The sequence below is a fragment of the Atractosteus spatula genome, chromosome 11, assembly GCF_055471065.1.
Source record: "Atractosteus spatula isolate fAtrSpa1 chromosome 11, fAtrSpa1.hap1, whole genome shotgun sequence".
NCBI classification, from domain to species: domain Eukaryota; kingdom Metazoa; phylum Chordata; class Actinopteri; order Semionotiformes; family Lepisosteidae; genus Atractosteus; species Atractosteus spatula.
The window spans coordinates 5,833,894-5,858,599 of NC_142716.1; the positions used below are offsets into that span (position 1 = coordinate 5,833,894).

Genomic DNA, 24,706 nt, shown 5'->3' on the forward strand with positions numbered 1-24,706 from the left:
CAGCCATATTACAAAACAACTACGAAATAAGCTTCAATTGGTTTGCAGGGGCCTAGAAGTACCTTCTATAAAATGGGGAACACAAAAAAAAAAACCTGACACAGCTTTGAAGCCTAGGGTTATTTTCTACTAAACTAGCCCTTTATGAATTCAGTCAGGGAACTATTTTTATTAACAAGGCAGTGACCCAGTTGGCCATGAGGAACCTACCAGTGCCACATGGACTGTGAACTCCACACCAATCCCCACTGAAGCGATCAGGATGACGACAGGTATGGCACTCAGTTTAATTCCGATCAGCCCCATGATTCCAAACAGCTCCACCGTCATCATGGCCAATATGAATACCTGTGGGGTGGACAGGAGGTTAACAACAAATAAAACTCTGTTCCTCAGCTCTTTTAAACTAATCTCACAAAACTTTATGTTTCATTAAAATGCATCAGTACACAAAACCCTAGCAAATGATTTCCCATCTATTTACATTAGGGTCTTTAAGGGACAAAATCAAACCTTAAGGTAAGTATTTTAAAATGAGAAAGAAACTCCAATACACCCCCCACCCAAAAAACAAAGCCTGGTTTGTTTTATAAAATCAAAACATGCCTTTTGGGGTTGTAAAAATCCAAAACACACACTTTAAAATTTTCTGAGCGAGGATGACTCGGCTTTGATGGTTACTGTACATAAAAGAGGATCTCCCTGCTTAGCATTCACGAAGCAGCAAAAGTTTGAAATGCCAGTTACAGTTCTGTTTTTTTTAGGGGTTTGTGTGTCTGCGTGGAAAAGGAGGAGACTGGGATCAATCAATCAGTGATTGTAACACTAGAAGGCAGAAATGAAAGCCAAGCTTTGGCCATAGTTTGCAACCCTCCCTTCAGTTCTTTATCTCTGCCTCTCAGGGCCTATTTACATGGAAATGGCTTCAGACCTGACTGAAACAGTGTCAGGACTGCACACAGAAGGGCTGTGGTGAAACCTTCAGGATGCCACTGTCATCCGCACAGCATCAAATTACGCCTCCCCCAAGTGACTCCTGTCCCCTCACCATTCTTCCCTGCTTTCAGTTTCATGAAAATGACTGACACTATCAGACAAAAGACAATATGGCCCTTCATTAGTGCCTTGAATTCTTTTTTCTCTGGCTCCACTGTTTTAGCTTTATTTTTATTTCATGTTTTTCTTTGGATGGTACTTTTTTTTCTGTTGAAACCCCAGGCCTCAACAGCTTTGATGTCAGTAGGAGTCCCAGCTTGGTCACGGTCAAATGAGAAATTTTAAAAAGCGTTTTATTGTAGCTATGTGTGAACCCGAAAAATGCTGTGAATCACACCCAAAGTACAAGGTATTATTGTGAGGTTTGCTTTCATTAAAAAAACCAAACCTGTATTTGTTTTAGCTCAGCTTAAGGCTCATGGATTTTGCACCTGAACCTGTTTCGAGCTCTCATTTTGGTAGGTGCTTGTGCTGGGATGTATTCTGTTTTCATTTCTGTCTCCAGGCCTTTCCTAAAGTCTGGAATTCTCCAGGCTTTTCCTGGCCTCCCCTTGCCAAGCACAGCCCCACCAGCCACTGTGTGAAACGTTTCCCAGCCGCTCCACTGACAGTATGTCCCCTATGTCCTGATGGATGGGTTTGGCAGGCCAAGGTCGAGGCAGGGCCAATCTGTTCTGTCCCCAATTTTGACAAAGACAGTTTGAGGTAAAGTCTCTAGGGCTTTGCGCTTCTTTGCATTTCCTTTTCTAAGCAGAGTCGCCCTTATTAGAATAACAAAGCAGGAGCTAGCGCCCTCTGGCCAACCCACAGTAGCGCTCTCCAGAGAAGGTGCTTTTCACCACTAGCAACTCTAAATATAAGCCATGCAACACACTTACAATGATGCCAGCTGTCCAGGGGTTGAGCAGGAGGATGGCACACACCAGGAAGGTGCAGGCCAACACCACGCTAATGGAGAGCAAGAACCAATGACGAAGCCCAATGTACTGCTCCCAGAAGAGAAAGGGGTAGCCATTAGGGTAGTTGAGGATTCCCTTCCTGGAGAACTCATCGCAGATGGCACGCACACTCTCGATAGCCTCAATAAAGTCGGATGTCTGCCGCAAACCATTCAGGTAGAAGGGAAACTGGGCAAACTCCAGGGGCTCAGCAACAGGAACTAAGAAGAGAAGCAATGAAATGACGTTCAGATTCAATTCTTATTCTGCTCAGCAAACACATGAGGAACTGCCGCAATGTGGCAAAAGTTAAAAGAGACTAAATCACATATACTATACTGTGACACATGACACATTCCAGACAAGGAATAAGGGGAGGCATTTGGTGTATATAGAGTTATTTTACATCTAAACACATTCAAGGCAGGAAACGTAGACTGAAAATGGATGGATGGATAAACACACATAACAGATCACATTCTGTAGTTAGTAGGGGTCATTGTATTTTAACTATTTGCGTTTATATTTTCATTTTATTCTATTAATGGAGTCAGAATGGGAGTGAGCTTATACTAAATGCCCCCATTCCCTAATTGACTCTAATGGTGATTACTCAAAAGAAACACTTAATACATCGTTTTCAGGTTCCTGAACTACTATTTTTTTGTCGTACATGGCTGAAATTCCTAAAACAAGGGGGGGTATAAGCCCGACAGGATCGTCACTTACTGCGCAGGTTCTCGCCAGTGGTGTCGTATTTGTCATGGATCCATTCATGAGGATGGGGATCAAAGTTAGCCTGGGAGGCCGCATAGCCCAAGGGGTCGTTGCTGACCCAGACAGTCAGGTAGATATAGAAGGTGTCGGGGTTGATCAAGCCCTCCTCATCAACCAGACGCCTGGTGGTCAGCTGCACGGATAGAAAGAGTGCATTGGTCAGAATGGGAGGAATACCCCTTCCTGACTGACAGCCTGGATGAGCTCTGTTAACCATGACTGAACAATACCAAAGACAAGCAAAGGCAAGGGAGGTGTACACACCTGACTGTAGTTAAATGGATCTTTCTTGGCACCGGTCTGAATGAGAAGCTTGTATGCCAGCACGCCATCCTCAGTGCCATTGCGGTAATTATCCTGTGTGATCCTGCCTGCTGCCCAATCGGCATCAAATGCTGCCTGTAGCCCTGTAAGGGAAGATAAGTATTAGAATATGCTTCTAAGTTCTAACTGACTTGAATCTAGCTCATCTGTGTGTCTGATTCTGCAATAGAACTTGTAGGCTGAACCCATCCGTTTGTTATTGCATTAAATAACCAGGGAAAAAAAAACATTCTGCCATAATTTAAATAAATTAACTCATCATTTACTATTCATGTTTACTCTGGTAAATGTGTGAAAGTATTACTTTGTAAACATCACGGATCTCAACGAGCACGTTAGACCAGGCACAGATTTCCAACTGCAAAGTTTAGTTATGAGCTTGTCCTCTTTCAGACACAGTGTGACTCCTGTTGTGTATGTGTGGGCTTAAGAATGAGACTAGCACCCTTTTTTTTCCCTTCCTCAATTACAAAGTCTTAAGAAGAAAATTATTTCCACACAGATTCTGTAATTATAGGGATATCCCCTCCCCCCCAAAAAGAGAAGGACTCTTTAAAGTCACGCCAGTTGATTAACAATTTTCCCTTTCTCTCTCCTTCTCATTCACTCTTGTTCCCTCCCCTTAATTCACCTTGTTATTAATTCTTAAATCCACAAGGGAACATGTCCTGTCCTACCCCACCCCCTTTGGCTTCTCCCTCCTGTAATCTGAGGAAGTGGCTTTGAGATCTCAGAGACATATTCAAATCCACCTCTCTCAACCTCCACCAGTCCCTGGGGCTTCGCTCCAGTTGTGAACTTTCACCACTAACTTCCAGCCCTCCTTCCTTCAGGTAAACATTCACACTCGCTCAACAGGCTGACAAGGCATGGTTTGTGAAAAAAAAAAGCACAGCCGGCAACATATCTATTTAGATTAATTCCCCTTAAGGTTTTTCCACCATTTTTTCCATACATTTTAAATCAATCCAAGTCAATTAATTGTATTCATTGTAAATCAATGCCCATTTTCACAGCAAGTCAGGATGTATGGGTCACAAAATCTTAGGCTCTTATGTCAATGAAAAAACTGTTTTCTGTAAAAAAAATTTAAAAAGACAGTTTCAATGCTTTAAGCGCTGTGCTAAAAAATCATTTTCAAGCTTCATATATTTTTAACATCATGCAGTTTTTACTCCTATCCACCAAAGTTTACTCATTCAGCTTCTTTTAGTTTAAATGAAACAGATGATTGCAGATATTATATAGCATAGCAAGTGCTGCAAGGGAGAAACAGAAATCTCTATGCTGGTAATGTAAGGAGTCTTACCACGTAGCCAGTCCTGGAAATAGTGTAGCCACATTCTCGGCAGCTGCTGGTTGCTGTCTCGCACCACGTACTTCACAGAGCTGAAGCTTTTGTGGAGCTGAAGGAGCTGCCTCTGGGAGCGAGCGTAGTCAAATCCCCCCATAGTCACCAGGTACATATTGTAGAAGGAGAAATATTTGAACTGGGCTGAGATGAAGTCGTACTCCTTGGTGTCACGAGGCACGATGTCCGTCAGGTAGAGTCCATCATGGACCATAGTGGTGCCGTAGAGGCTCAAGCCGAGCAGCGACATGAACAGAACCACCACCACTACTTTCGTTTCAGTCTTGAGCAGAAGTGGGGCGTATTTGTCTCGTGCAAAGTCCGACAGGTTCCACCGAAAGAACGGCAGGGGCACGCACTCGCGACCTTCTTTGGACTCGTCCACTTGGGCCAGCAGGTCCCTGGTGGAGCTGGAAGGGGTGAAGAGCTGGGAGCCATAGGGATCCGGATTTGCGGGTACCACCACAGAGGGCGGGCTGGTGGAGATCTGGGAGGTGGGCGGAAGGATGGTGACGATGTGCTGGCCGGTGGCGTCACACTGTGTGAAGGCCTGCACCGTGGTGGTAATCTGAGTGCTGGTGGTGATGGTGGGGCCAGCGTAAGAGGAGGGAGGGTAGGCATGGTTATCGTTGGCGTCGGAAAACTCCTGCGGCTGAATCCGGATCACCCGGCTGGAACATGGGCTGTCAGGGACAGAGCAGGCGTCACCAAATGCAAACGAAACTATTCCTTCCAAAACACATCCATCATATCATAAAGTATATGATTGTGCATGTTAACAAAATATGAATACTGACCAAATTATTCTGCATATTAGTGCTCTTTTGATCGATTAATGACTGTATTATATTAAATACAAGCATGCTCAATTTTTTTGTAACAATTCATACCTGTAGAAACAGCAGAGAATGTCAAGCCTCTTATCCTCTCGACGGTGAAGATCCAGACTCAGAATGGCAGGAAAGACGAGGAGAACCATGGCGAAGTTGAAAACTACAACTATGGCTGCCTGTAGGGAACACAAACAGGAAGTGGTTTTAGGGAAGGGGTTGAAACATCCAAACCCTTTCAAGTTGCCGCTGAATGCGGCACTTGGGCTGCGCTCCACAGAAAAAGCAAATGCATTGGCAAGTGAAATCCACATCCTTGCAAATCCTAAGCATTTCATGTGCAGCGCATTCAGGCCAGAAATGGACCCTAAATCACTTGCAACCCCCCCTCACAGTCAACAGAAACAATCATGAGAAAGGGGAGTCCCAGGGTCGCAGTGGGCCTGTGCAAGTCTGACACAGTACGCCTCCTCCCCACCCCCCAACCCTACTGCCAGCCCCTTGGGCTGACATTATATTCTGCATTATCAGACTCCAGACCACCCAAGGACAAGCGGGGAGATCACAGGGCCCAGTCTGACGGCCCAGTGGCCCAGTGATATATTGGTATATTCTCTCATTTGATTATTTCTTCCCCTCCCACCTGAGCTGCGAGCTGTGGGAGCTTTTCCTACCGGTTTACGTCTGAGGATGAAACAGCGTCTCTCGGTAATAAAATGTGAAAGCCGGGGTTGGAATGAAGACAGTTTATCAAAGCCTTTCTCTCCTTTGTGCAAGCTGCACCCAACTGGCCAGAGAGTCACGCACAAAAAGAAACCTTGGAATTAACAATTCCTTGATTTAGAGCCATATTTGCTTGTGCAGAATAAAGCAGCGGACGCATACCTGTAAAGAGAATGCACGCAGGGCAGGAATGGGAACCAGGGCAGCCATGAAGAAGGCAATCATGTTGTTGATTGAGGTGAGAGCCACACTCGTTCCAGTCCGTCTCAGGCATTCTCCTGTTCTCTCCTAGAGAAATAACCACACACACGTTACCAAAAGGAGACTCCAGGTTATGAGGCATTTCGGATAGTAATCCATGCGATGTACGAATACAACCAAGTACTTTAATAAAGGCAGACAGCATGGCGGACAGGTTTAAAGATGCTTACCTTGAAAGGGATGTTGGAGCTCGTCTCTGTAAAAGAATGGGCCAGCAGAAACATGTCGTCCACTCCAATTCCCAAAGCAAGGAAGGGAAGAACCTAGCGGAGAGGAAAGTTAATTAGATGGAAGTGTTTCAGCCGATGCTACGCAGTTAGAATTCTCTGACAGACTAGTCAAGAGGGGAGGGCTCCAGGCATACCTGTGTGGTAGCTGCATTGAAGGAAATACCCAGCAGGGAACAAAGCCCCAGGCCAGCAGCTACAGACAACGCCACCAGCAGGACTCCCACTAGCCCAACAGCTCCCTGAGACTTTGCACAGTCCCAACGCAGCATAGTCACACAGGCGTAAGCCAGCTGCAACACAGGAAAGAGGCGAATGACCATTTTGTTGTCTCATTAGGGCCCTCAGTTGCTTCCAACCTACAGAAAAAAGCTGGAAACCGACAGCATGCCTTCTACTCACCATGAGCAGGTACCCTCCTGCCACACGGATGACACTGACATCAGAGAAGGACTTCATGATGTCATTCAGGGTGGTGGTCGAGAAGGCGTGGATGCTGTGGGATGAGTTCTGAGGAATGCTTTGATGAACCACCTGCAGAAGCAAGACGGAGGTTTATGTCACAGGTAAGACCAACATGTTTTGCTTTAAGTAAAGAACAGCTCTTATTTTACTCTCTCGTCAAAAGATTTTGTATCTTTGCAAATGTGGCAGGATGTGGTGCCTTTTACTATTGCCGAGAAAACCTGACTCAAATCTGACTCAAGCCATGTGGTGAAGGCAAAATGGTGACATAAACAATGCCACATAGCCTGACAAAATATAATAAATGGATCCTATAATTATGGGAATCATCTTTAATGGAAGATACATTTTTCAGGGTTTATTTTATTAGTTGGGTTAGACATATTATAATGGGAAGTCCCATCATGTCGCTTGTATCAAGTTTTGGCATCAACTATTGAAATATGAAGAATAATTTCATGTTTGATGTAGTGCTTAATGGACTATTACTATAAAGAATCGATTATAGTACGAAAATACCATTACTAGACTAACATATGGACCATCGCTATGCAGTAAAGCTCTTCACGTAAAGCTCTTCTCTTCAAACAGCAAGAAACAAGGTAGTTTGGACTCATGCAAAGCCTGACAACTAGAAATAATGACCACAGAAGCCAAAGGTCAAGGGGGTTGAGGGTCAAATCAGATCACATGGTCTCCCGAGCCACTCTATCACCACCCTGAATGGCCTACAGCCTTGGGGGAATGGAACGCCCTCCACTTTGTTTTTCCAGCAACGCTGCCCGCCCCATCTAGCACCTTCCCCTTCTCCTTCCTGAACAGGCATTGCTCGAGGCAGTGCGGGGTCTCCCCCTCGACTCAGCCTCAGTCAGCGCAGGGTGTCAGTTATCACAAAAACAGCTTGTTCCTATAACTGGGAGTCTGTCAGCAGCCTCCTCGGCAGACTCCGTTTACGAGGCAGCTGAGGATTGATGGAATTCAGGCAGACGCACTGTTCCAAATCCTTCAGAAAGAGTTGGGACACCATGCTTGTTTCAGGTAAGTGACAGCCTAAGCTCTGGCAAATCACTCGTACCGCAGCACCTCTCCTCTAGCAAAAGACACTAAATGGAAATGAACACACAGCGAGGACAAATGCATTACCTCAACAAACTTCCTCTGCCAGGATTCGAGGATAGCAGCGGCCTTCTCCTCGTTCCAGTTGATGTCATGAATCTCATAGTCATCCTTAAAGTGCTCATAGAGTTGCTTGGGACTCATAAGGAGATACATTGTCTGGAGGGCTTCGGCGCTGCGGGAAAACCACAGTAATTATGAACACAGGCCACGCAGACAATCCAAAAGTTCCATATTGAAATTGACATTATATGAAAATTTAATTTTCTTAAGCTGTTTATAAAAGTCATTATTAGGAAAACATTTTTTCTTAAAAGGAAGGTTTTAATGTTAAGTGCTGTAAATATACTTGTAGTTTGGGAAAAGCACATGTGCACAGATAAGCAGAAACTGAAAAGCAACGCTGTAATCTGAAAGGAGGCACAAATCATCCCCAGCAACATGCTGTATTTGTATCTTATCTTGTAATTCAGCGTTTCTGATTGTACATGCGTGCGTGCGTGTGTGTGTGTGTACAAGCACTTGTGGGTCTGTGGCTTAAAACAGGTGTTCTGATTTCAATATGTATAAACAGATGGCCCAGTCTAAGCTTGGCACAGGCTGGGTAGCTTATGGTTAGAAAAAATGAAGTGAATGAGATTATAATAAATCATATCTCAAAGTAATGTTTGTGGGTTTTCATGGCCCGTTGTAAAGGATTGTATCACTTCCACTGAGATTTGCCAGGGTCAAGATCTGGGCAAAATCCCAACTTTGTCACTCTATTCCTTTTCACAGTGGTTTTAAATTAAAACAAGAATTTAAAATGCTTAGGAAAGCCCAGAGCTCAGGTTACATGGCTCTAAAAATTTATTTTAAATTTGGTACTAGAATCCCTTTTAAGAATAAGACATTTTGGCATTTCTTTTACATTTATAACTAAAAAAAACAAGTTCAAAGTGTAATTAAGGTATATAATCCTTTTTTAGGTCACTGAAAGACACACTCCTTCGGATACTCCCAAACAAATAAGGCCAAGGTTTATATGGCTGTCCATCGTGTTTAATTGGTCACTCCTATGTGGGGGTCAGAGGTGGAAACTGATCTTCCTTCATGCAAGGAATTCTTCAGATGTGTGAGGTTATTAGGAGTCAGAAGTCCCTCTCTCCCTGGCCTCCAGGAGGATTTTCCTGTGACAGACACCAACTCTCTGCTTTTCTCACCTCAGCAATGCATTCTGGGAGTCCTTAGTCCTACCGCCCAAGATCAGCTCCTCCTGCCAATGCATGAATTTCTTAGAGAACCCGTGACAGCCACCGCGCAACTCCTTGGCAATGTCAGGAACCTGAGGAAAATTAACCAGGTAAAGAATACAGTATGAACAACGAGGTCCACTTAAAGTTATCAAAGTTACAATACATCAGAATGCACTGTTTACAGCCCAAGTAAAGTAGAAAAGGGGCCATACGGTGTTACACACCTCACGCAATCCCTTGTTGGGGGCACTTTGTGGGCAGTCAGGATCATCGGGCTCCAAGCAGGGACGATTCATATAGGCATGCCCCACCTGTGCCTTCTCCAGCATTTCGCGGAACCCCTCGAGTGAAGTGAACTGGCTCAGCTCTTCCATTAGCTTGACTGGGTCCAAGTTCATCCACTGGATGTCTGGCATTCCCCTGTTGAAGCAATACGCACATGAGTCATATGGTGATAACACAGGATCTCTGCTGGCTGAAGACACTGCTGGCTGGAGATTTGCCATAAGGATATTAGATACAGAAGCAAAGTCACTGCTGGCCACAAAACTATCACAACTGTACTACTTATCCTTGGACTCTCCGATACCCGCTTGTTAACCATTAGTCTGTACATATGTTAATGTCCCTAGAATATTAGCATAGAAGCAGGCAGAATAAATACAGGATAAGCTATCAGGCCAGGTGGTTTATGTGTCATTTTCAGTTTTCCAATTTCTTGTTATTCCTGAATCGCAAAATAACAAGCTTGAAAAACTGAATTGATTTTAAATGAACGTCAGGCTATCTGTGCAATCCCTCCCCTCGGGCTGCAGGGAGTATTTTTGGTCGCTCTCACTCAATCTTCATTGCCAGTGCCAGATGCAATGTAAAGTACCGTATATTATCCTGTTACACGGGGCAACAATGCAGGGAAAACCCAATCTGCAAGCTGCTCGCTCCTATTTCTTAACTTTGTGCATCGAGTCATAACAATTACCACTGGCTCTCAAACATCTTGATATCACTCTGGAGAGGGCTGGGGATCTGAATAGTGGGTAGAACACAAGGGGACAAGAGGAGTCTCTCTTGCGCTCAGTGACAGTGACATATATATATAACCTTTGTCAAAAATACAAAACCTCAGGAAATAATTAGTGATTTGAATTTTAAGCTTTGGAAACTGAAAGGATTAGCATATGCGACTATCAGAACACTGGTTCTCAACAGGTAGTTGAATTGCTAGGAAATGTACTGGCTCCGTTGGAAAGGACTCTGATGTTCTAGATCCAGAAAGGTCATATTTTGACTGGTGTGCTGTTCCTAGGGGTTCCAGTGAAAATTCTCTGACCCTTGTTCTCAGAATAAGGCTCTTGTTCTTGTGCTTGACTGTACTGAACCTGAACTGCTTTCCATCCTTTTCAACACTCTCACTTTTTCTGAACTGACTGTTGCTTTGATGGGCTCCTCTCTTCCTCTCCTCTCTTCCTCCCCCCTCACCTCCCTCCCCATGAGCTACAGCTCTCTTCTGAGGGGACGTTAAACCATTAATCTCTTCATCTGTAAAATATCCTTTTGTCGGTTTTTCTCTCACACTTACAATGAGTGTATTTTTTGGGGGCTTCCCCCTTCCCCCTTCCTGTTCCCTCCTCACACCCATCTCAGAATTGCAATTTTAAAGAACGACGAAAAAGGAAACAGGACAAAACTGACAATTTTGCAGCCTGGCATGGGTACCCCACAATATCTGTGGACATTGATGAGAAATGCGGAGTCTAGTTTCGGAAGAGGTGATTTGCTTTTTTCTTTTTTTTTCCAAGAGTATTTGCTTGTGGTGCAAAAAGTGCAATAACCCACCTACTAACTGTGTGACCCCTTTGGCAGAGCAGTTGTCTGACCTCCCTATGCCCCCAGTCCTACTATAAAAGTGGGAAGTGGCAGGGGATTGAATGAGATGCTTTACCTTGACTGAGCCTGCTCAAAAGAAAGGGCCCTTTTTTAAACAAGCTTTCAAAAATGAACAAATTCTACACCCGCTTTTAAAAAGATATGCGGCACTCTCACCTGAGCACAAAAGCCACATTAAAAACCTGTCACAATATCAAATACTGTAAAAATACAGACCAGAACATTTTTGAATTGTTAATGCCATTACAACGTTGCACACCTACTGAAAAACAAAGCTGACACTACAAGCATTGTGGTGCATCAATTTTAAAGATTCCGAATTTTACATATTCTGTTTATGAGCAAGGTGGTGAGATTTCTTGCATAGATGTGTACACAAAGGTGACACACGCACACATTCATCCACCTGCTTCTCTTATTTTTCCATACGTAAGTGAAACATAAAGTCATTTGTGCAGGGTTGCCCCCAAAAAAGAGAATGGAAGAAAAATAGGGACACATTCAAAAAGCAGCCAAACTCTGGGCTGAATCTCACTCCAATAATTCATGAAGAGTGGCTTGGAATAAAGCTGGGTCTCTGAGATTCCCACATACCAAGCGGCCCTGCTCTTGCCTGCAAAGAGAGGCTCCTTTATCTGCTATTTTTTGCTTGAGTGAGCCAGCCCAGGCCCTTTTGTTTTTCCATAGATTGCTGCTCTTTGTTCTCCAAAGTTTTTCTCTCTCTCTTCTTTCTCCCTCTCTCTCTCTTTTTCCCCGTTTAAAAAAAAAAACTCAGCTGAACTGAAGCGGAAGCTGGAGAGGACATTAGCTACAGCACCCCCCCCCCCCCAACACACACACACACTTTTGATCCGAACTTGAAAGAAAAGGCCTAAGGAAAAATAAATACTTTTTTTTAAATGGATGCTCTTCAGCAGTTTTGGTGTATTAGCTGATTAAGAAAAAAAACTGCATGCAATATTTCTGGTCATCCCTTTGAACCCAGATAGGGCCTTGCACTGTTAAAATCACCCCTTTGCATAAGGTCACCCCCTCTCTCTTCATGTCCCAGGTTAATCCCCATTCACTCCAGCCACAAGTGGCCACTACTTGGTTCAGTCGCTAGTTAATCTACGTCCCAGCAATGGCAACCGCACATTATCTGAATTCACTTCAGAAATCGTCTTATGATTTGTTTCATTAAGCTCTTGCTAAGCACAATTTCTGGGACAAATGATATAATGGTGTGTATATATTTGTGGGCAGGTCAGACACATATTCAAATTTGCTGAAACGGTTAAAATGTTACTTTTTAATTGAAGACATTGTATAGAAATGGGTATATGCCCATTTACCTAAAACTGTAGCAATCATGTATACTTGTGTATTTGTACATACATTACCGACACTTAGGCACACTGCGTTTAAATAAACTTCAATTTAGGAGAAAAAAACAACGAAAGCTTGCTGAGCCCGTCCCTGTTCTTAAGTTTTTTTGGCATTCTATAGGCCCGTGGCTTGAATAATGCCTGTTTTATTTGTTGGGCAACTTACAGCTTTGAGCAACGGTGATTAACATGAGAATGAGCGGTGTTACCGGTTGCTGACAAAGCAGGGCTCCCTCCTGGGCCCCCTCACTGATGGACACACACTCGTAAACTGAAAGAATGCTTACCATTGTCTGACCCAAACTCCCCCCACACACCCACAGACCATCCCCTCCCTCTCCCTGTCCACTCTCTGCCGATCGGCACTGGCTTTCCAGTGGAGCAGGAGCTGCAGGTCCCTCTGCCAGGGCTGAGGCACACGGACAGTTGCGTCAAAGGCCATCTCTGTCGATAGCCAGATTTTTTGCTGTCCTCAAATTACTTAGAAATTCCCATTTCTTTCATCAACTTGTTCAAATTTTAAAAGCTGAAACAGCTTTAAAAGGCCGTTAGGTCCATGTATTTTTAATATCTCGTCATATATATGTATCGTTTTCATCCTTTTTAAACAGCAGTCAGGTCTACCCAGTGTATGCCAGACGCTGCTGTGGCTGTTTGCCCTCAATTTTACGGTGAGAATGGACCTGTGGCAACAGGAGGTCAAGAGATCTCTGCCCCCAGTTAAGGGGTTGTCCTGTCAGCACAGCCATAGGTGTGAGCAAGATAAACCAGGGATCCGAACAGCTGGAAAAACTACGACGGCAAAAAGGCAGATATCGTGACTGCCAGAAAGTAGTGGTGGATTCCAGAAAGGAACAGCAGAATACAAGGAGGCCATATGGCTCTTGGTTCCCATTTGTTTCTATTTCTCCATAATCCCACAGCTTGTACTGGTTTGAGTGGGAGCACGCAGTGAATACATCTGCAAACACAATGAGAACATGTAAACCTAACAGATGCAGTCAGCAGAAACTGGAATTGAACCCAATTGGATCCTGGAGCTGTGAGGCAGTAGTACTAACCACTTTGCTTCCTGGGGGAGGAAGGGAGCTCTGTAAATAGCAACAGCAACTCTCTCACACGAGGGGAGTGTAGGATTACGTGGTATCTCTCCTGCTTGATAAGCGCCCAGCATGGCAATGTCTAAGAGTGGGTGTGGGAACATTGTCTGCAGGAAAGATGCAGGCATCGCTTGTACTGCAGCAGTCCAGTGCTGACGTGCTTGGACAAGCCTGGCATCTGAACATTTGCAAAAAGGGACAAAGATTTCAGCCATGATGATGCCAAAACCGTTGCAGCATTCGGCACTTCAAAAAACATTGCTGTACAGTTTTATTTTTAAACAGGTGAGAAACTTACGGCAAGTAGGCAGAGCCCCCTTGGAGTTTAGCACCTTCCCAGAAGCAGTCCAGTGGAGTCACAATCATGCAGGGGAACAGCTTATCAATCATCTGGAAAGCAAAGAACAATACGATAACCTGTTATGGACCTCCCGTGTTTATGTTAACTTAACAAAAGACAAATCACACTGAAAGCCTATTTTGGTAAAGACGTCCCATGCAGTGCATGGTTTTAATTTGCATTTAGGTGCTACATTGGGGGTTAAAACAAGGAAACAGAAACAAATCAGAGAAGTAGCAATGAAACAATCGTGATAACGATGACAGGCCTCCCCAGACGAGGCTGAAATTGTAATAGTTTTCAAAAATAATTACCTGCTTCGTGTTACATCCTTTTCACATCGTTTTCCTCATAAAGAAAGCCACACTCCTCAAAACCAAAGACAAATTAACAAACTGCTTGCTTACTTACCCTTTCAATCATGACGTTCTCGATGATTGGAACGCCAGATTTGTAGCAGATTTTGTTTAGATCCCAAGACCTAAATAAATAAAAACAAAGATGAGAGTGAGGCTGAGACGTTCCAAGCAACGTAGCAGTTTTAAAATATAAAGTTGTACGCGTTCAGAAGGAAACTTACTTTCCATACAAGGACACCTGCAACTTGCTAGCTGCCAATGCTGCCTCCAGATGCTGCAACAAAGCCTCCTGTGTAAGAATATTAGTGCCTTCATGTTTCGAAGTCTGGATGAGCATCTGAGAGGTGAAAACTGCCTCCTCTCCCTGTTTCTCCTTCGTGTACCTCAGCTCTCGACTCACGCGGCTGCCAGCTGTTGAGACAGTATGCACAATTGTGACAAAGTTGTAGCAAAGACAGAAGACCGCACATTGTCTTACTGCTGAGTCAATATTCAAAACTGTTCATTCATTTCGTATTGCAGGTTCCCCCAGCTGGGTGAAAATGTCTCCCTTTCTTGACAAGAGGAGATAACTCATCAAACCTTCTAGCCTTTCCACCTGATGGTTTCACATCCATCCTTAATACTTAACCACAACCAGAGATTGCATCACACTTAATGGTTCCAGAAAGCAAACCATAAAAAAGAGCTATAGGTGGCTTGTGTGTAGATGTTGTTTGAGCTTCTAACTGGGCTTTAAGGATTTACAGGATTACAGCCAGGGTAATAAATATGTGTAAGAATGACTTATATAGAGTTTCTATGTGGTAAGTTCTAATTTTCACCCAACACCTCCCTTTCTCATTGATTTTCTACTTCCTACATAGCTCTGCAGCTCTAACCACAGTGTCTGGCTGAGCTCCAGGGAGCAGCAGACCCACAGCAGCGCCAGAGAGAGAGAGACACGCTGCAAGCAGGCAATCTCACTGCCGTATTATTACAAGATATATATTCCTCCACTGTTTGGGTTGTCGTGCCTTGGGAAGAGCTCTGAGGAGTGCATTCTGCCGCATCTCTGAAACAATGCCGACCACATACATGCCTGTTAAAGCTCTGTCAAATACATTTGAAGACAGATGCAGAAAAAATAGGGCAGTCATTTGAGCACGCACACTCATTTATGCCTCTTTGCCAACTTGAGCTGAAGGAACGTCAGACACAAAAATCTGGCCAAGGCAATGAGTCAAAGCTACTCATTGGGTTACTTCTGCGAAACAAACCAAGCCAAATGAATCTTGTCTAAATCCCATCACAAAAGTCTAGCAGTAGTAACTGAAAGATCCTGCCAGGAGTGGTCAAGGCTAGAAAACTGCATTTTCACCTGCCTTGTTTTCTCTTTTCTTTCAGGTAGCAATTAGAAGTGAATGTTTGAGGTGAATACAGTAAAGACACTAGCCTGTAGGAACTCTCTCGCGCTCTCGCACAAAGATGCCATAAGAGTAAAATTCCAGTCTCTCCATGAGGATGACAGCTTTTTGTATCTCAAAAGGTCAGCCCCTGTCATAAATGACAACATCAAAAACCCCTGGGGAAGTAAGGCATTTAATGAGAACTTTTCATAAAACAACCAGAATAAACGTCGTTCATGTGGCATTTAGAATTTTATATAAAAGCATCAAAGCACTGAGAGGAAACTTCATAGGCCAACCCCCTAATTAAGAGGGACCAGCATGAAAAGACAAGGCAGGGTATCTGCTGTTCCGCCAAGGGCACATGAAACACACCGCACCGCACTACAGAAAGCCGCTCTGCCCTTGGATCTGCTAACACACCATCCTACGTTAGAACAGCAACCAGGAGAGGCCAGCTTCGCTGTCTCTCCTCCCCCTTTCGTCCCCTCCTTCCCCCTTTCGTTTTAATTGATAACGCAATTTATTCCTTCAGAGCTGGAATTTACACTGCTGCCTAAGAGAAATGGCTGCGCTTGTTCTTAAGTCAAAGCGCACCAGACTAGACCCAAACAAATCGTTCCGAGCTGTGTTTTACACTACCCTACTCCTCTTGTCACGATTGTTTTTATTGAACTTGACTTTCTTACAACGCCGAGAGGAAGGAGCGTTTTGATTGCTGTAGCTGCTAGACGTCTCGAAATGAGCTCCCCCTGTCTCGTTTAATTTCGCCTTTTCTCCAGTTTAAACATGTCACATCCACAGCCGTGCTTCGCAATAATTAGTATCTATTCAACATTCAAGCATGTTGTGACTGAAATCCAGAATCAGATAAAAAAAGACATATGCAAGAAGACAATGCCGTTTTAGACACTTTCTCAAAGTTAGGGCAGACTCAAAGTATAGCTTATGGATCTTAAGCAGGATATTAGAACTCTGCTTTACCTTTTATCATATAAGGTCTAGTGATGGTTTAGTACAAAGAGGCATTAAAAATCCAACAAATGCTATTCATCTCAATGCTCATTGGTTGCATTTTAAAGGTTATTTGTGTATTTAGTACACTACTGAATAGGGAGCTTCTCAGCAATTTAATAACATTTCCGAATCTTTCTCAAGTGTGTGTGTATCGATCTCGACATTCATATACCGTATGGAGAACGTATACTATCTATAAAGAAACACATTTCTTTCATTTTGAATTTTGTGTTCATTTTTAATGCATTGGGGCATCTGCAGGAACTGAGCTTCAATCTCTCTCTCTGTAATTACAGGGCTCCTGAAGTAAATTATAGCTATTTGTGTCTCGTTCCGCCCATCTGGACCACCCAGACAGGGACTAGGCCCCGCCACTCAGTGACTGCTCAGCTACTCACCAGATGGGAACTCTGGTGCCTGCTCTCTCTGTGGCTGCAGGCCCTCGCATTTAAAGAAACAGACACCAAAATATTTGAAATGTTGGGGGGTAAAAGACGCTCTGTGTTCCCTCTTCAGGGATTACATTGTATTAACTTGTTCTTAATACACAAAAAAAAGCTGAGCAACGATAAGTGAAGTCCTAAGCAACACCTTAAATTGAAAAAATTGAGACCTTGTTGCTTTCCTGTTGAATTTCTGTGAGATGTCTCTTTTAACAACACCCTACAGTCTGGTTAGCTGCCTTGTAGTTTATGGATGCCACAGTACTCATATTTATATACTGTAACTGTGAGGGAATAGGCATTTACTGTACATATATTCCAATATTTTTAATTCTAGTTATTGTCCGTGCCAGAAAAAAAGGAAACAAAATCCAGGATCTTGTCAGACAATTTTATACATACACATATGTGCACACTATGGACAGTAGAAACAACACAATGGTTTCAGATACAATGGCAACAGGATTTAGGAGGTGGGGGGGAATCCCACCCGGGGTAAAGCACACGGATCAGGCCAACGCAGAGGGCCCACAAGCTGTATGAATTGTGACATGTAATTAACTGCTGAGGTGCAGCCCCCTGTGCCTTGGTGTCAGCCCCACGGCTGGGCCCTGTCAGGCCCAATCTCACTCAACTCCATCCTAACCGTGCCTTCACCCTGCACGCGGGATCAGAAACGCTCGCCCCTTGCGGGAAGATGCAGAACATTATCTTGTTGGATTTGGGGTATCAGTATGGCACACACCAGTGTCTTTTCTCTTTTATGGACAGAATGTGGAGCGAAGGTGATTATGCTGGTTTCCACATGTGTCAGGTTTCATTTATCACCGGATCGGAAATGGTATTTATTTGTTTCTGTTGGGAGGTCATTTATCTTCTCAGGATGGCAACAACACCACGAACACTACCCAGCCATGCCATACATGACCAAGAACTTGCTCTTTCCATTTTCTGCTATTTTGCCATGGATTTCTTATACACAGCACACGTGCTTAGCTTTTGTTTAGAAGACTTCAACCTTCTCAGACTGAAAGAAAGTTGTTTTTTTTTGGTAAAACCTGGCGTTTTATAGCAACCGCTTCATCTTTTGAAGGTCACGGTGAGCTAGAGTCTAACTGGAAACACGGTGGGACTACACCCTGACCGGGACGCCAGTCCGTTATAGAACATGCTCCTAAATTACACTGACTTCCTGCTGAAAATATGCCACAGTTGTATTACTGAATGACTGAGTTTTGTTTTCAAGTGGTATCAAAAAGCACAGACTTTATCATCACAAATCCACAAATAGCCTCCGTTAAAATATTTTGTTTTCCTGAAGGTATGCAAGGCCTTTAATTAATTGAAATACCACATTTCAAGGCAATGTAAGAACATTTGTTATTAGTGACAATCGTTTTTTTTTCAGGTCCTTTTCCTCCCTGCCGTTGCTAATCAATTTGATCCAATGGTCCATTTCACTTTACTTAGTACTTCTGAAAAGCAGGCTAATCAGTCCCAGAAATGGAACATGGTATTCTAAGTATCAAAGTGGCCCATCTTAATATTTGCTGCATTCCTTCCCTTGCATTCTGGTTTAAAGCACAATGGAAACCATCAGATCCCCCTCCCAGTCTAGTATGGATAAATCCACAAAAACTGTAATGACTGACATCTAAGTATTTGCTAAGGGCACCCCCATATTAAATTAGCCAATCCCTGTTAATGTTTAGAGACACGAATGTTAAGTTATATATAGGTTTAGTTAATAAGCTACACACAATATCTCTTCCAATGTTCTACATCTCTAGGCTCTGTGGTGCAATTGACATGGCATGGGCCACCTTCAAAGTACCGTGGACCAGATTAGCTGGATTAGGAAACCACTCAAAGGACCCATGCTGCTTTGGAGGAAGTCTCACTGGGGAGAGTGTTGAAAGAGCCATTTTTACCTGTTCCAGCCACCCCAGTAAAACACAGGGAGGGTTACAGAGCAAATATTTCCATATTGCTTTTCAGCTTGGCCCTTGTCAAAACACATCTTGTCCTTTTTTTCCCCTTTGTTACTCCTTACAGAGCTGTGACCGTACTCTTAAGACTGTCTAGAATCTGGCCCTTTTACAGGAAAACAAGTCTTTTAAAAATAAATCTTTTTGCTCCCTTCTCATTCTTAATACCCCCCACCCCACCTCCCTGTTTTGCTAGAATCCAGTAGCAGATGGGTGCTGCACCTCAGCTCCTAAAAGAAAGAACTCAGGCTCCAAAGAATGAATGCAGGCCTTTGTCATTCCTTCTGAATGTCTTTCAGATGTTTCCCAACAAACAGGAAAAAATAAAGCAAACTTTCACAACAAAAGCAAAGAACCAAGGCTTCTCTACCAAATAAAACTATGCAAAGGGGGGGGGGGGGGTGGCTTCATACCTTAGCTATAGAAATACAGCGTGTGTGTGAGTCTGAGGGACGGAGAAAGAGAGAGATAGAGAGAGGGGAAGAAAAAGACTCAATTACTGAGGGGGATGCTGTTGAGGCCTGCTTCATGCTTGGGGCCTAAACAGGCCTCTGGTATATAGGAAAGGCCCACCATTCAGGGACGAAAGAAAATTACCACAACATGAAACTGAAATTAAGATTAACTTAAAAATCAAGAATTCGAAAACGTGTTAAGGTTAAGGAAAGCACCATAAAAAAAGATTCATTTAGGATCTATTCAGACCTGATACTCCTGTCAGGGTTGACATAAATTTCCACTGGTGTTGGCATTTAGGCACTAGCCATTTCCATATGTATAGGCTTGCCTGTACTAATTATGCTAATCATCCCCACTGTTGGCTGCTGTGAAAAATGGTCGCATTAAGCACTCCACTGCCTGCTAATGCGGCTTAATGTGTGGTTGAAACATACATTCATCCCGTTGTGAAAGGCAAAATTTTTCCACATTGCTGGCTTCATTCAGACCAGAAATGAATTTATTGAGCCCAGGGACCGTTTTTTTTTTCCAAGCACCAAGAAGATGTTTTTCCTTCTTCTTCTTCTTCTTTTTGAGGGGAGAAATGGTGCAGAGAGATGGTAACAGGAAAAATATTCAAAAAAAGAGGTGACTGGTGTCGCTTTATGTGATCCAAAGCAAAGAAAACTAACTTTCTTCACAGAAAAAAAAAACGGATCAAAAATGACTGAAATTGAGAGCTTTACAGAAGTTTCAGTTACCTATCCTGATGGGTCAGCATAATGCACAGATCCTTGGACACAGTCAACAAGTTTACGTATGCAGGATTACATTTTTACAGCATTGAATTTAAAAATAAATAACTTTGACCTTGCTTGTCAACCTTTTTGAAGTGAGACGTGTATCACAAGCAATGACAAAGTCCACAAGTGCCAATAGGAAACTCCATAATTCAGGGATAATCAAATGAACATTTGCGAGATCGTGCTGCAGGTTCGTGTAACAAACCTACACCATAAGCAAAAAGGAAACCAATACTAATATCAACGTGATGACATAACGCTTAACACCATCCAATACTTGCTTTGCACAAATGCAGAAAGAGTTTAGACTTGGTCCATAAATGAATACTGTGCCCACTGCTGGACAGCCCATTTGCTGTTTAGTGATTTGTATGTTAGACTCTACAGAAGCGATCAAACGATAAGCAAAAGGACCTTAGTCCATTCTCCGTAAAGAACTAGATACATTTTAACTACGTATAGTTTACCATTTACAAAAAATGGCCATATACATAGATATTTACACATGTAGTTGGAGAGATGGGGGGCTTCAGGTAGGGGATGTGTGGAATAAACACTTTCTGCTGACCCAGGCTGAGTCTGGCCTTGTTATTCTTTCTACTCGTGAGGTCTGCAGCTCAGCAGTTACAGTTTATTTATGTAGCTGGAGCCCTGTGGCTTGCCATTCACCTCTGATAATACTTGATAGAGCTTTCTTTCTCTTGTACCAGGCTGGGGACAGGGGAACTGTGTATTTTTTTGATGAATTATTGCATTTACCTTACATTTATATTTAGATAACCAACCTGAATGCAAACATATCTACTGATTTCCTTCGAAAGCCTTGTTTGTTTGAGTCCTAAAAGGTGTCAGCAGTGCTCCATCTGGACCTTTCTATTCATGCTGTGCGTACATGTGTGCGTGCCATTTTTTACTACACAGAGTCTCATTATAAAACATTTCAAGATGCGTTATAGAGAGCCACAACTCAAGTCGTACAATCAAAGTCACAAAACATTAAATCCCTCTAGTCTTTGAATGCATTTGTTTGAAAATCATCTTAAAAGAAGTGTAAGTTACACCACAAACCTGACAACATATATCGAAAAAAGTCACCTCTTGGTGAAGAAAGCAGCATTTGATCTTTTTCTTCAAGGTGTGGGAGCCAGAAACTATGGTCTTTGAAACAGATTAAAAAGACAAGAGTCTGAATTTTGTTTCCTCCTTTCACCCTAATCTACAGCAGTAAAGAATTTGAGATGTGTCTGACACAATTATGTTAAAAGTTTGGCCAGGAAAATAACCCTTTTTCACAACCTGAAAAAACAGAAACCATAGCAGTATTTGTTTTTCTAAATAGCCAGTTCAAACTGATGCTCTTTCGTAGTTAAAACATGTACAGTTCATGTCCTTATGTTTGCTCAATGTGATGGATTTAGCTGTCCTTCCATTTTTCGTCCATTCAACGGTCTGGAGCATGGATTTACCAGAAAGCTGAGCCGTATTATGCTCTTTTGATTGACATTTTGTCAACATGAGAAAGCCGCTTTTTCCAAGAAAGGGTGGGATGTGAAAATTCCCACATGGATCTGTTCTGTGATATTGAAGCAAGATGTCGGCTGGGGTATGCCTGGCTTGGAAGCAGGGAAGACTGGTTTTCCAGTATGGATTAAACATTTTCTGTTAAATTTCACTTCTTTTCTGTTTTAAATGCATCAACCCACAATATAATTCTTCATGCCTAAAGAGCATTTCAAACATCCTAACAATGCATTCAATGTCCGTGTCCCTAGATGCAAACTAAAATATTCCCTGCTGCACTAATCAGTATGTCACTGTTCTAGAGATGACTGTTTTTTATGGAAGTTCTATTATATTAGTTTTTATAAGCTTGACATGTAGGACGTAGCGGACCATACACATCTAAGGAACAAAATTTAAAAACACATAGTTTTCAAATGCTTCCCTGCATTGTTCCTTCTCAACATTTCTCTTCTTTATCCCATTCTTCCTAGTCTAGACAATACACCGAGAGTCCCATTATCTATAGGGTCTGCCCCTTAACTGAGCTTTACTTTCTGTGCTTGGTTTTCCTTCCTGTCTTTAATGTTCTTATTTCTATCATTAAACCCTAACAGCATGTCCATGGATGTCCCCAGTGCCATTTAGTGCAAAGGAACAAAAATGAATCCCCAGAAAAAAACAATAAAACAAAATGTAAACTGTGTGCATTCCATTGATGTGTACTGGCACAGATGAGCATTACTCAAGTTAAAAATTAAACCAGACACTGGCTAGAGAACCTCATCAATCACCATGTTTCATTCTGCAGTGAATTTACGTCTGAGCAAAAGCTTCTCTTTTAAGTAGTGTCTTCTCAGCTGCTTCTGTTCAATGTGAAACACAGCAACAAATAAAAACAAAACGTAAACAGTAATTGCCTGCCAAGGAACCATTTTTCAAGGCAATATTTGTTCTAGAACTTGCAAACAGGCAATATTAATGTGGGAAGCACCTTCTTGTGCTCTTTACTCAACAGTAAAGATATTCACACTTCATTTTTGACAAGTAGGAGGAAGCAATTAAAATATTGCCTGGTGGTCCCATTTCACATGCAGGGTAAACACACTTAGCAGTTGCAAGCACAAGAGGTGTAGGCCAAAGACTCCTTTGGAGATCTGATGGAGGCACAAGCTGCAAATGTCACAGCTGGTCTATGTCAGAGGAGGGAGCATCACCTTAACACTTTCAGCTCCAGCTGAGCTGCTTGTGTGTAGCACACAAATGCAGAGCCCAACATCTCAAACTTGGTGCGAGGAAAACAAAGAACCTCAGGATGTAACAGTCAGTAAAACTGGGTCAGATCTGAGATACATCCTAAGCTAAACCAAGACATTTGTGCCTGGTTAGGCTTTGGAGATTTGAATATTCACATGCCCTACAAAACTGGAATGCCGCTACACTGGCAAAGCTTTTACAAAGACACGGAACATATTTAAGGGGTATTCTAGATGCTGCGAACAAAGCTTTGTACATGCTTGAGGGCGCAAATATATACAATATATACATCTGACAAAATACATAGATAATAGGATCTATAGCCTATATACCTTTATCTTGTATTTGCAGCACAACAGATTTTGATTTCCAAATACTCTTTATTTCAGATCCAGTCTAACCCTTACAGGCCTATTGAAGTGCTTCCAAAACATAAAATGTGTTTTCATGGAAAATCAAAGCAGAAAAAGAAAGCTGTCTTGTAACATTATGTTTCAGTCTTTTCTAAAATATTTTGACATCCTCAGACAAGCACAAAATGGCAATAAGCCTCGTAAATAGCTACAGTGTAGGTATCCTTTGCATGTCAAACTTAACTCCAGTTATACTGCAGCAGCAATGTGTTAGCAATTGTAAAAGATAACATATAAACAGCCTCCTGTTTGCAATATAGAATTCTGTGTACTAATTTAACTCCCCCCATAGAATCCCTCTCTATTCATGTGTGTGTGTGTGAGAACTAAACTCTCCTTGTTACCAAACCACTTACTCTCCATTCAACTCAGAGCAGCTTTGTCAATGGGCTATTGGGGGAAACAACGCAGGCAGAAACTTTAGAAACAGGGACACAGCCTCTTAAAGGAGCAGCACTTTTATACGCTATTGGCCTTTCATTCACAGCAATAGAAAACATCAGTTTGCTTTAAAACATCACGCAACTGAAACTGCTAGATTCAGTATTCTTCAACAGAACAGTAAAAACTTTACTGGTAGTGGGTTTTGAAATATCATGTTTTAAAGAGCCATTACAACTAAGATGGCAAATATACTGAAAACGTCCGTCCAGAAAAACATTAAAGCGCATCAACAGCAAATAAATCGAGTATGTTTGGCAATGTAAGCGACAGCAGTGCTCCGGGAAACCGCAATGAGTTTAAAGCAACGGGAATCTGTGTAAGTAAGCTATTTAACTATTGGCCAGATTGAAGCTGTCATGTACAATTTTGCGTTTTTATCAATAAGACAAGAAAAGGAAGGGCTGAGTTAAAACGAGAACATTTCTTTACCGTGCGCGAAACAGGTGGGTAAACTTCAGTAGTATTCACTATTTTTAAGAAAGGGGGTTCCTTTATTGTTGAATGGAATCCAAGAATAGTTTCAGACCACACAGGGAGCAATGGGGGAGGGTCGGAGCCCGAAAGATGGCTAACGTTTCACACAGCACATCTGCTCTTGGGATCAGCGGCGTGCTAAAGCCTAGAGGGCTTAGAAAGAATTTGGGGGTGTGAACACCAAATAAAACCCCACCAGCTTCAAGCTGTCCAAATGTGCAAGATAAGAGAATCCCACAACAGTC

The 24,706-nt window shown here is 42.8% G+C and overlaps 1 protein-coding gene across 1 annotated transcript in view; it reads right to left on the minus strand.

Moving 5' to 3' along the window:
* The window catches only part of ptch2 (patched 2), a 35,198-nt gene that overhangs the window by 7,648 nt on the left and 2,844 nt on the right, over window positions 1–24,706 (minus strand). The window contains exons 3-18 of the mRNA XM_088928417.1: window positions 14,518–14,707; window positions 14,349–14,418; window positions 13,896–13,987; window positions 9,468–9,663; window positions 9,211–9,332; window positions 8,036–8,183; window positions 6,830–6,961; window positions 6,565–6,720; window positions 6,371–6,463; window positions 6,102–6,227; window positions 5,277–5,395; window positions 4,345–5,069; window positions 2,976–3,118; window positions 2,664–2,844; window positions 1,875–2,155; window positions 211–348 (exon numbers count right to left, since the gene is read on the minus strand). Coding sequence (XP_088784543.1) covers window positions 211–348; window positions 1,875–2,155; window positions 2,664–2,844; window positions 2,976–3,118; window positions 4,345–5,069; window positions 5,277–5,395; window positions 6,102–6,227; window positions 6,371–6,463; window positions 6,565–6,720; window positions 6,830–6,961; window positions 8,036–8,183; window positions 9,211–9,332; window positions 9,468–9,663; window positions 13,896–13,987; window positions 14,349–14,418; window positions 14,518–14,707 — 2,912 coding nt within the window. The remainder of the gene's footprint in view (window positions 1–210; window positions 349–1,874; window positions 2,156–2,663; window positions 2,845–2,975; window positions 3,119–4,344; window positions 5,070–5,276; window positions 5,396–6,101; window positions 6,228–6,370; window positions 6,464–6,564; window positions 6,721–6,829; window positions 6,962–8,035; window positions 8,184–9,210; window positions 9,333–9,467; window positions 9,664–13,895; window positions 13,988–14,348; window positions 14,419–14,517; window positions 14,708–24,706) is intronic.